General features: G+C 41.1%; 1 protein-coding gene across 1 annotated transcript; it reads left to right on the forward strand.

Annotated features, from left to right (window-relative positions):
- Positions 1-3,449: 3,449 nt before the first annotated feature.
- On the forward strand, positions 3,450-7,331 carry LOC145424359 (protein NLRC3-like). The gene is made up of 2 exons (XM_080297603.1): positions 3,450-5,586; positions 6,777-7,331. Exons 1-2 carry the CDS (start codon positions 4,496-4,498, stop codon positions 7,042-7,044), a joined length of 1,359 nt encoding a protein of 452 aa, XP_080153729.1. The 5' UTR covers positions 3,450-4,495; the 3' UTR covers positions 7,045-7,331.
- Positions 7,332-12,522: the final 5,191 nt, after the last annotated feature.

Here is a 12,522-nt window from a genome sequence, read left to right on the forward strand (position 1 = left end):
TTTGTAACAAACATATATACTAAAAGCTAAGTGTGCACTAATATATAATCATATATAATCTATATTACTGCTGTTAATGAAAATGTTTAATCAGACTCATCACAGGGTTACTGTGGATTCATTTGGATTAATCACCATTAAACATCATTTTTAATGTAAACGAATCAAAGTTCATTTCATGAGCAAACAGACTCGAGAGAAAAGGGCAAATTTACACACTTAACATGTTTATTGAACATGTAAACATTGATTAACCTCCTGAATGAGCCGACCCCCCCAGGGACAGTCCTGCATGCTAATGATGGGCTCTGCTCTGTACCTGCAGGATTCTGTCAGCCACAAACTCCTCAGCTGATCCTGAATCTGAGCCCATCTGTCAAACAATCATTTTCTTCACAGGTCTGTGGAGGTGGCACTGATCCTGCAGCAGTCTAACACTCTCTGTCACTCTTCTTCAAGTCTTTGACACGAGGAACCAAAACTATGTTATTAACAACACTAACAGGTCTGCAGTTTGTCCACTTGGCAGTTGTGTCATCAGTGCTTTGCATTGTTGTGATATTTTAAGCTGGAAGTGCTTCGGTGAAAAGAAAATTCCTTCTGTCACGATGTGCAGAATCCTTCATGTTGGTCGGCTGGTCCGTCTTCTTATTTTTTTAATACTCAAACTTTCCATCGGGAGGTCAGTGTGTGTTTGTCATCTTCCATATTGAGCTGATTGGTTCAGCTTCCGTCACTAACAGATGTGCTGCACATCTGCACGTGTGCAAAGGTAACTCTACTCGGACAAACTGCTCGAAGTGCGTTGATAGAAACATTTCAGGGATTTTGAGTCGTTCTGCTCTCCAGATGTGTCGTGTTAAAGGTTTTTATCATGTTAATCATGATAACAGATGAACCCCTAACCCTACATGTTAATTTTGACAGCAGTGGTAAATCCTTTTTAATGTTCTTCTGTCAGATCATTGATTAGACTCGACTCCAAATACGAGACTCGGAAAACTCAAATGAAAACTCAAATCAAAGCAATGAGAAAAGGACTTCTTGTGTTAGAATGAAAACATATGGAAGTGGTCAGGTTTCAAACACTCGTTGAATCTACTGCACAGTTACATTCAGGGACCTTTGGCCTCCTGAGAGCATTAGTTGATGGTTCATCACAGTTTTCTCAAAGTTTCCTCTGAGCTTCTGCAGCATCATCACTTCCATCACTGATGAAAGAAAGTTCATAGAAAACAGAAAATATATCTTCAGAATCTGAGAGTCTAAAACTTGACAGACTTGATTCAGATGAAGTTATTTGAGCAGAAACTCCTGGATCTTTATCCTGTGTTGATCTAATCCTTCATGGTTCCTCCACAGAGTGGAGCAGCAGAGCTCAGAGGTTCCCAGTGGTCAGTCTGCCCAGCAGCATCAAACACAGCTGGACTCCATATTTATGGTCTGTACATGTACAACAACTACTTTATTATTATTATTAATAATAATGCATTTATTTATAGGTCCCTTTCAGAACACCAAGGACTCTGTGGACTAAACGACCAAAAGAAACAAACTTTGAAATCAGACGGTGCAAATGTGATCACAGGGAAACGTTTTAAACATCGAGGCTTTAAACAGAAACCAAAGTGAAACAGTTTGTAGTCGAGATCAGTGGGAATGAAGCTGAATAACTGTTTCTTCAATAACTTTGAGCTCTTAAAAAAACAAAAACTAGCTGAAAGTCTGGCTGCTCTTATGAAAAGTACAGAGAAATTATGGGTCGCTCAACACTTGTGCACAATATAAGAGTTTAAATAAATCTAAAGAATAACTCAAAATCCTACAATCATACTGAGAAAATCATCTACCGCTAACTATCCAAGTGGATTTGTTTAAGACAGCTCCATCTGCTGGTGGCCCTCTGCAGGTGCATGAAAGGGGCGTGTTTATAGTGAAAGTAGTAGAGAAAGTAAACCCCACGGGAAGAAGGAGGAGGACTCTCAGCAGCTTCCAGCTCATATTCAGACATTTGACTTCTCACTGAAAGCAGCAAGTTTGAGTGTCTGTACCTTAGTTAGAAGAGATAACATGTCAGTAGTAATTAGAGTTGATTGAGCAATGCTGTCCTTGTAATGTAGTTTATTATTTTTATGGACAAGTCCAGTTTTTCTGTAGAGCCTCTCAAGTTGGTGACAGCAGCAGTGGAAGTTCACCTGTAAACCAGAGCAGCAAATCAGGTCCAAATGTGTTGTTCACAGTGAGTGGGATCATCATTGGCTGCTATGTTAACCTCCTGCAGCAGGATGTGTTTGGTCAGAGAATGGATAGATCACTAAGTCATTGTTGAGTTTAGGGAGACAGTAGACAGTTGCAGTAGGTTCAGCCAGTTGACACACAGTAGATAAAAATAACTGAAGGCAGGAGCAGACACCTGTATGACTTTCCACCTCTCACATAGATTATTGTCCCTGGGCAGCGCCACAGGGCTGGTAGATGTAAACAAAGCTGGAGGAGAGGATTGATTCATCTGAGAAAAGTCACAGAGTTGTGTCTTGATGCTCAATCATCCAGGTACGTAAATCCCAAAAAGCTTGATTCTGTTCATCTGGATGTTTTCAGTGGGAGAAACGTTTCATCATCATCAGGTGACTTCTTCAGTCTCAGCTGACTGCAGGTTTCAATCTCATAAACAGGACATTTGTATGACTGAAACCAGCCCACTGAAGGAACAATGGGCTGGGAGGTCAGTTCATTGATCATTGGTACGCATATTGTCAGGACCATTGATCAATGGTTGTTGATCAATGGTCATGAGTCCAGTTCACAGAGAGCTGGGGAATGGCTGCAATCACAGCATGTAAGATGGTGACAAATGTACCCTTAGGCCCCTCCTCCATTCAGAGATGGTCTTTCCTTTTCACATAAATGGCCTCCTTGACTCCGCCCTCAAACCAGCGTTCACATTTACTCAGGACCTTCTTGATGTGAAGTTCTTCTGCTTCGCTGGCTGCTGTGTCTGTGGGGATGGTGTTTGTTCTGTGTTGTTGTGTCCTGATGACGCCCAGTTTGTGCCCCAGTGGATGATGAGAGTCAAACCTTAAATACTGATCTGTATGTGTAAACAGAGTGAACCTTTAAGACCAGTTGTCTGTACGATCAACTCAGTCACCTGAAACATCTCCAAGTTTCTGGCTTTGATCATCAACCTGTTGGTAGTTCAGCTCTGAACACCAGTGAAATGTTTCTCCCACTGAAATCGCTGCATTCATATGAACAGCATCAACGTTTTGGGATCATGGAGTTGTGGACAAAGTCTCAGTTAATCAGATAAAGTCAAACCTATAATTGGTAAAGAGTTCGTGGATGATATGCCCCTTGATCGTACGGAAGTGGATGTTGTGGAGACTGAAGTTCAGAGTGGTGGGTCATTCATAAAGTATTCTGTTCCAGCTGCTGGAGGACAACATCATCACTTTTGTGAAGAACGAGCTGAAGAAGATCCAGAAGGCTCTGAATCCAAATAAGCCCCAGTGCTTGGAGTTTCAGAGGGAGGATGATGAGCAGAGGAGCAGCAGCAGAGAGGCATTTGTGAAGATCACAGTGGACTTCCTGAGGAGAATGAAGCAGGAGGAGCTGGCTGACCGTCTGCAGAGACGTAAGAGGATTTATCTAAAGGTTTAAGCTGCTGGATAAATGAGAGACTTGTGACACCAGTGTGTTCAGTCATTTCTCAGTGGGTCAGAAATTGTCATCAGCATTTTGTAAAATGTGATTGTTAAAGTTGTATTTTTATTATTATTATTCAGAACTTCCAGCTGCTGTTTGTCATCGTAAACTTAAATCTAAGCTGAAGAAGAAGTTCCAGTGTGTGTTTGAGGGCATCGCTAAAGCAGGAAACCCAACCCTCCTGAATCAGATCTACACAGAGCTCTACATCACAGAGGGAGGGACTGCAGAGGTCAATGATGAACATGAGGTCAGACAGATTGAAACAGCATCCAGGAAACCAGACAGACCAGAAACAACAATCAGACAAGAAGACATCTTTAAAGCCTCACCTGGAAGAGATGAACCAATCAGAACAGTGCTGACAAAGGGAGTGGCTGGCATTGGGAAAACAGTCTTAACACAGAAATACAGCCTGGACTGGGCTGAAGACAAAGCCAACCAGCACATCCAGTTCATATTTCCATTCACTTTCAGAGAGCTGAATGTGCTGAAAGAGGAAAAGTTCAGCTTGGTGGGACTTGTTCATCACTTCTTTACTGAAACCAAAGAAGCAGGAATCTGCAGCTTTGAAGACTTCCAGGTTGTGTTCATCTTTGATGGTCTGGATGAGTGTCGACTTCCTCTGGACTTCCACAAAACTACAATCCTAACTGACCCTAGAAAGTCCACCTCAGTGGATGTGCTGCTGATAAACCTCATCAGGGGGAAACTGCTTCCCTCTGCTCGCCTCTGGATAACCACACGACCTGCAGCAGCCAATCAGATCCCTCCTGACTGTGTTGGCATGGTGACAGAGGTCAGAGGGTTCACTGACCCACAGAAGGAGGAGTACTTCAGGAAGAGGTTCAGAGATGAGGAGCAGGCCAGCAGCATCATCTCCCACATCAAGACATCACGAAGCCTCCACATCATGTGCCACATCCCAGTCTTCTGCTGGATCACTGCTACAGTTCTGGAGGATGTGCTGGAAACCAGAGAGGGAGGACAGCTGCCCAAGACCCTGACTGAGATGTACATCCACTTCCTGGTGGTTCAGGCCAAAGTGAAGAAGGTCAAGTATGATGGAGGAGCTGAGACAGATCCACACTGGAGTCCAGAGAGCAGGAAGATGATGGAGTCTCTGGGAAAACTGGCTTTTGATCAGCTGCAGAAAGGAAACCTGATCTTCTATGAATCAGACCTGACAGAGTGTGGCATCGATATCAGAGCAGCCTCAGTGTACTCAGGAGTGTTCACACAGATCTTTAAAGAGGAGAGAGGACTGTACCAGGACAAGGTGTTCTGCTTCATCCATCTGAGTGTTCAGGAGTTTCTGGCTGCTCTTCATGTCCATCTGACCTTCATCAACTCTGGACTCAATCTGCTGGAACAACAACAAACAACATCCAAGAAGTCTGAAACAGGAGAATCTGCAAAGAAACACTTCTACCAGAGTGCTGTGAAGAAGGCCTTACAGAGTCCAAATGGACAACTGGACTTGTTCCTCCGCTTCCTCCTGGGTCTTTCCCTGCAGACCAATCAGACTCTCCTACGAGCCCTGATGACACAGACAGGAAGTAGCTCACTGACCAATCAGGAAACAGTCCAGTACATCAAGGAGAAGCTCAGTGAGAATCTGTCTGCAGAAAAAAGCATCAATCTGATCCACTGTCTGAATGAACTGAATGATCGTTCTCTAGTGGAGGAGATCCAACAATACAGGACTTCAGGAAGTCTCTCCACAGGTAAACTGTCTCCTGCTCAGTGCTCAGCTCTGACCTTCATCTTACTGTCATCAGAAGAAGATCTGGATGAGTTTGACTTCAAGAAATACTCTGCTTCAGAGGAGGCTCTTCTGAGAATGCTGCCAGTGGTCAAAGCCTCCAACAAAGCTCTGTGAGTAAACATGTTGTCATCGCTTCATTGTTAAAATCATGGGAAATAAATCAGAAATGCTGAGTTCAAAGAGCACTGTAACATTTTTTTAAAATAGTAAATTAAATGATCATCAGTCACTCGGTAAATATATGGTAGTTTTAATGTTTCACTCCAGCATTTCTAAAACACACTTTGTTCTGTAACTCTTATCAAAGGACAATCCAGACCCAGCCTATAAGAACATGAGCTCTGATGCTTCAGCCCCTCTGACAGGTTTATTATCCTCAGCTTGTTCATTTGTCTCCAAGTCCAGGAGTTTGGTTGTTTTATTCTAAAGCACAAACTTCACCTGCCAGACTTCACCTACATCTTTTTCTGATGTTCATAATTTAAGTTCAAGTTTGTATCTCACTTTCAGTGCACACTCTCCCTTTTTAAATATAAATCTCTGCTGTGCTGTCATGTTTTCATCCCGTATGGAGGGAGAAACTCGGTCTTCATTACTGAAATTGCCTCTAAGGTCGTGTTTCTTGTCAGTAACCATATGTAACTGTAAGGCTTCCATAACCAGTGTTATCACAGAATTACAGTGGGTTCACTCTGGGTCCTCTACAGTTTCTTCCCACTGTCCACAGACATGCAGTTAGGTTACCTGGTGATCTAAACTTCATGCAGGTGTGAGTGAGAGTGGTTGTCTGTCCCTCTGTGGGCTTAGTGGAAGAGACTGGATGGATCTCTGCTTTGTCTTTGATATATGCTGACAGCAAACATTCTCCATGAAGTCTGCATTTCAGCTCATCTCCTTTATACACACCTTTAACAGGAAGAGTTTTATACAGCTAGTGTTTAAAATCAAGTGTTATTCACAATACACAGGTAATGAGCATGATTATTGAATTACTAAAATTTTCTAAAATAATTGTTTTAGTTAATATTGTATGACAGTGTACACAGAATTATTAGCTCAGTAGGCAGAGTGGTCGCCCCATGATCATAAGGTCAGGGGTCGAATCCACCGAATAGTTACCTTGTGGTACCCCTGAGCAAGGTACCATCAAGGTACCAATCATGTGCACTGGACTGGTAGCACTCATAGTCTCATAGGTTTAAATACATTTTTTAAAAAAAGGGTTCAACATATAAACAAATTTAATTTGATCACATATATTGTTTGTTTTTTTTTGTTTGTTTTTTCCTTTCTCTCACAGACTGAGCAGCTGTAACGTCTCAGAGAAAGGCTGTGAAAATTTGTTGTCAGTGGTCAGCTCCCAGTCCTGTAGTCTGAGAGAGCTGGACCTGAGTACCAACAGCCTGAAGGCTTCAGCAGTAAAGCTTCTGTCTGCTGCAGTGGAGAGTCCACATGCCAAACTGAATGTTCTGAGGTCAGATCAATTTGTATTATGTTTAGTTCTGTTTGTTTATGTGTTTGATGTTTGTTTTTGTTTATGTCTTTATCCAGTTATCCTTGTTTCATAGCATTTTTATTCATTTCAAAGTTAAACAGAAGTTTTACTAACCTGCTCAGCACAAGACAATAAGCTATTGCACCTTGATTACACTTTAACAACAATCTTTATTCATGTTTTTATCTTCAGACTTAACATCTGTGAACTCTCAGAGGAAAACTGTGAAGCTCTGTCCTCAGTTCTCAGCTCACAGTCCTCTAGTCTGACAGAGCTGGACCTGAGTATCAGAAAGCTGCAGGATTCAGGAGTGAAGCTTCTGTCTGCTGGACTACAACGTTTAAACTGTAAACTGAATACTCTGAGGTCAGATCAGAAAACATTTAGTTTTAGAATTATTAATTAAAGTTCATACATATGATGTTGTATCTTAGTATCTTTATGTTTTCTTTAAAAATAGAAAGTCAACATTTAATGTTGTGAAATGTATTAACAAACTCTACATGAGTACTTGTTTTATAGATTGTCTTTTATTTTTCAGACTGAGTGGCTGTAACCTGTCAGAGAGAAGCTGTGAAGCTCTGTCCTCAGTCCTCAGCTCCCAGTCCTCCAGTCTGAGAGAGCTGGACCTGAGTAACTCTGACCTGCAGGATTCAGGAGTGAAGCTTCTGTCCGCTGGACTAAAGAGTTCACAGTGTGCAGTGGAAACTCTCAGGTCAGGATTCAAACTTTTCCACAGATGATCATTTGAAATGTGATTTATATTATTGTATAAACAGGTAACTTTTACAGCTGTCAAGTGAACTTTTATTTACATTTGAGTGGATAATTGGACTCTGAATTACTAAAAGTTGTTATAGTCATGTCTTTGTTTATTTAAAAAAATACTTCATGCACTGCCTAATTTAAAGATTTAGGCTCCTTTGGGCCCATAATATATATATTTGATTTCTTTGTGAATGAAATTAGGAGGATATTGGCGACTGCTGATTGGCTCGCTGTTTGTTTTTTATTCACAGTACTTAATTTTAAAGGCTGATTTCTCAAAATGAGATGTTTATCTTTTCTTCTACAACACGTGGAGCCACCAAATCTTCTTGCTTCATTTATTCATTACAGTTTGATTTAAAGAATATTAGACTCGTAACATAATAAATATATTTATTTCACTTCTTCTTGAGAGAAAGAAAGGGATGACTGGGTGAGCTCCAGTGGTTCATCCCAGCAGAGAGAGCGGCACACTGGGCTGCAAATGATCACAGTAGTAATGGCCATAGTTTGATAAAACAGGCAGTCTTACCCTGTAGATAATACAGGGTTCTGGTGCCGATGTGGGGGAGGGGAGTCGCCCGGTACTAACTACATACTACTAACTACCTCATCCAGATGTCTTCCCTACTAAACCTGATAAGAAGTAACTGCAGTAGCCTTATAGGTCAAATCAGTTTCACCTGTTAAAGTTAGCTCCACTATTAATTAGGGGTGGGGGAAAAAATCGATACTGTGTAGTATCGTGATATTTTGTTTGCTAATAATGTATCGATACAGGGACAGCAGAAATCGATATTTTGTTACAAACAATTTTTTCTCTGAAGTCAACATGCTCTGGAGTCAGAGCATGTTGACTTCAGAGCATGTTGATCCTTTTTCTGAGCAACAATCCTGACATTCCTTCACTGTCCAAATGTGTTTAACTTTTTTTTTGGCAGCAATAAACATGACAGTTTACTTATTTTAATTTAAGACATGTTTAATTTTAATTAAGTTTGAAACTTTTTTATTTAATGTAAAATTATATATTTTTTTAAATTTACTTTCAAATTCTTCAGTTGCTGAAGGGGCTGCATAGTTTTCATAAATTGCATAGTTCAGAATAGCTATAATTGTACCAGATGGTTGCATTCAGTTAAGTTGGACTAGACTGTAATACAAACCGTTCAGTTTGTCAACAATAAAACTGACTGAAATGAGAGAAAGACTGAGTGTGAGACTTTGATATTAGATAAAATGAATATTGATAAAGTTTACCTTTATGTGCAGAATTTAAATATCGCAAAATATTTAAAAAAAATCGCAATAATATCGTATCGTGCGTTAAGTATTGTGATAATATCGTATCGCGAGTTGTATGGTGATTCCCACCTCTACTATTAATGGTGTCACTTGTTATTTCTGGGATGAGTTTAGTAGCCTGAACAGCTGCTTAAAGGAAAGTAATTAAATAATAAAAATAACCTAAGTCCGGGGGAACCTGCAAGAGCTGTTTGCACAAAGAATAATGCTCAGACTTTGAGGTTTTATCGTTTTACACAAGGTTTAAAAATGAATGTCCACAATTGAATTGCAGAAATTGTTATTGAGCTAATACTGATGTAGTTGTTATCTTTGGTAAGGAGAGGTTGGAGGAAGGATGAGCACAGTCAGGCCTAAAGACGCTCTTAATAATAATAATGGATTGCATTTATATAGCGCTTTTCGAGACCCTCAAAGACCCTTTACAATCCCACTACAGGGAGTGCAGAATTATTAGGCAAGTTGTATTTTTGAGGAATAATTTTATTATTGAACAACAACCATGTTCTCAATGAACCCAAAAAACTCATTAATATCAAAGCTGAATGTTTTTGGAAGTAGTTTTTAGTTTGTTTTTAGTTTTAGCTATTTTAGGGGGATATCTGTGTGTGCAGGTGACTATTACTGTGCAGAATTATTAGGCAACTTAACAAAAAACAAATATATACCCATTTCATTTATTTATTTTTACCAGTGACACCAATATAACATCTCCACATTCACAAATATACATTTCTGACATTCAAAAACAAAAGAAAAACAAATCAGCGACCAATATAGCCACCTTTCTTTGCAAGGACACTCAAAAGCCTGCCATCCATGGATTCTGTCAGTGTTTTGATCTGTTCACCATCAACATTGCGTGCAGCAGCAACCACAGCCTCCCAGACACTGTTCAGAGAGGTGTACTGTTTTCCCTCCTTGTAAATCTCACATTTGATGATGGACCACAGGTTCTCAATGGGGTTCAGATCAGGTGAACAAGGAGGCCATGTCATTAGTTTTTCTTCTTTTATACCCTTTCTTGCCAGCCACGCTGTGGAGTACTTGGACGCGTGTGATGGAGCATTGTCCTGCATGAAAATCATGTTTTTCTTGAAGGATGCAGACTTCTTCCTGTACCACTGCTTGAAGAAGGTGTCTTCCAGAAACTGGCAGTAGGACTGGGAGTTGAGCTTGACTCCATCCTCAACCCGAAAAGGCCCCACAAGCTCATCTTTGATGATACCAGCCCAAACCAGTACTCCACCTCCACCTTGCTGGCGTCTGAGTGGGACTGGAGCTCTCTGCCCTTCACCAATCCAGCCACGGGCCCATCCATCTGGCCCATCAAGACTCACTCTCATTTCATCAGTCCATAAAACCTTAGAAAAACCAGTCTTGAGATATTTCTTGGCCCAGTCTTGACGTTTCAGCTTGTGTGTCTTGTTCAGTGGTGGTCGTCTTTCAGCCTTTCTTACCTTGGCCATGTCTCTGAGTATTGCACACCTTGTGCTCTTGGGCACTCCAGTGAGGTTGCAGCTCTGAAATATGGCCAAACTGGTGGCAAGTGGCATCTTGGCAGCTGCACGCTTGACTTTTCTCAGTTCATGGGGAGTTATTTTGCGCCTTGGTTTTTCCACACGCTTCTTGCGACCCTGTTGACTATTTTGAATGAAACGCTTGATTGTTCGATGATCACGCTTCAGAAGCTTTGCAATTTTGAGACTGCTGCATCCCTCTGCAAGATATCTCACTGTTTTTGACTTTTCTGAGCCGGTCAAGTCCTTCTTTTGACCCATTTTGCCAAAGGAAAGGACGTTACCTAATAATTATGCACACCTGATATAGGGTGTTGATGTCATTAGACCACACCCCTTCTCATTACAGAGATGCACATCACCTAATATGCTTAATTGGTAGTAGGCTTTCGAGCCTATACAGCTTGGAGTAAGACAACATGCATGAAGAGGATGATGTGGACAAAATACTCATTTGCCTAATAATTCTGCACTCCCTGTATTCATTCACTCTCACATTCACACACTGGTGGAGGTAAGCTACAGTTGTAGTGGTAGGTTAGGTTTTGCCCAAGGACAAAATGACCAAGACAGAGAGAGCTGGCTCATCAGACAGACAAGCTCATCTTGTAACCTACTGGTTCGCTGGTCAGCACACCAGCTGACTAGCGAACCGGCTAACTAGCACACCAGCTAACTAGCACACCGGCTAAATAGCAAATCAGCTAACTAGCAGACCAGCTAATGGCAGCCACAAGCTGAAGGACGATTAAATGTAGTGGAGATATCAGAGATGACACTGGTGTGTCCGATTCACTCTTTAGCACTCTGGTCACTCCGGTGTGTCAGCCAGAACACCACTGAAGGCCAAATGATCCCAGCATGTGGAATAAAGAGCTTAAGGTTTGGTTTGAGACACTTTATTCTTTCACTGATTGATTCTTGCGGCTGTGATCATGTGTGTGGTTTCTTACAAAAAGGAAGTACACAATACAAATACATGACAAATAAGATGAATAGATAAGTTACATATCCAGTTATATGTACGTACATCAGTATAGCTAATATAGCCATATATAAGGACAAAGATCACAGTACTATAATGCAGTAATGTTAAACACAAAGGTGTATATCTACATAAATCTGTCCTATCAGTGATCAGGGTACTGTAGTATACTTCCACTACATAAACTATAGAAACTAAACGACATTAGTGTGACTTTAAGTTACCATCAGTACAGACGAACTGATGGTAGTTGTACAAAATAAAGGCATTGCAATTATTGTGAAGGGCTTCCGGTTAAACTAAGATCAGCTGATTACCTCATAACAAATTGTTTGCTATAGAACGCAGCTCCCACTCTTCATTAATATCATGTACTGTAACTCCCAAGTAACCATGGTTACCCAGCCACGCCCAGTAGTCTCCAGAGAGATCAACAGCTGGTGCACGTTGTAACGCCGTGGCTTTCATAGTCTCTCCTTTTTCTACAGCTCACGTGTTCTTCTTGTGATGGTGCGTCTTGAGGGAGGCTCATACATGCCGTCATTTGTTGATCCTAAGAACGTTCCTCAGACCGACTTCTTCAACAACACTAATCGGCCTGCAGTTTGTAGCTACTCACTTCACTGTGGTGTTTGTTAGCTTGTCTTTCTTTGGTTTTATCCTGACTCCTCCCACAAGCTGATCCTACGTAGTCTGCCCAAGCCTCCCACCTCTGTTTGTTTGGGTGGTTTGTTTGCTGCCATCAACAGCGTGTAATGCATTTAAGTGATACTTCAGACATGAAGTACTGCGACAATAAAAAACTCAACTTTGCTTAAAAATAACTTTAGTTGTATCAACACTGCCCTCTGGAATAATTAGACTTTGGTGACAAACTGATGTGATCTCCATGTTTCCTTTGTTGGACTGTGGGCGAGTGTCAGAACTGAATGTACTGAGTAACATGTGGAGTTTAAATATGTGTCAGTTCCAG

The sequence above is a fragment of the Astatotilapia calliptera genome, chromosome 3 (assembly GCF_964374335.1).
Source record: "Astatotilapia calliptera chromosome 3, fAstCal68.1, whole genome shotgun sequence".
NCBI classification, from domain to species: domain Eukaryota; kingdom Metazoa; phylum Chordata; class Actinopteri; order Cichliformes; family Cichlidae; genus Astatotilapia; species Astatotilapia calliptera.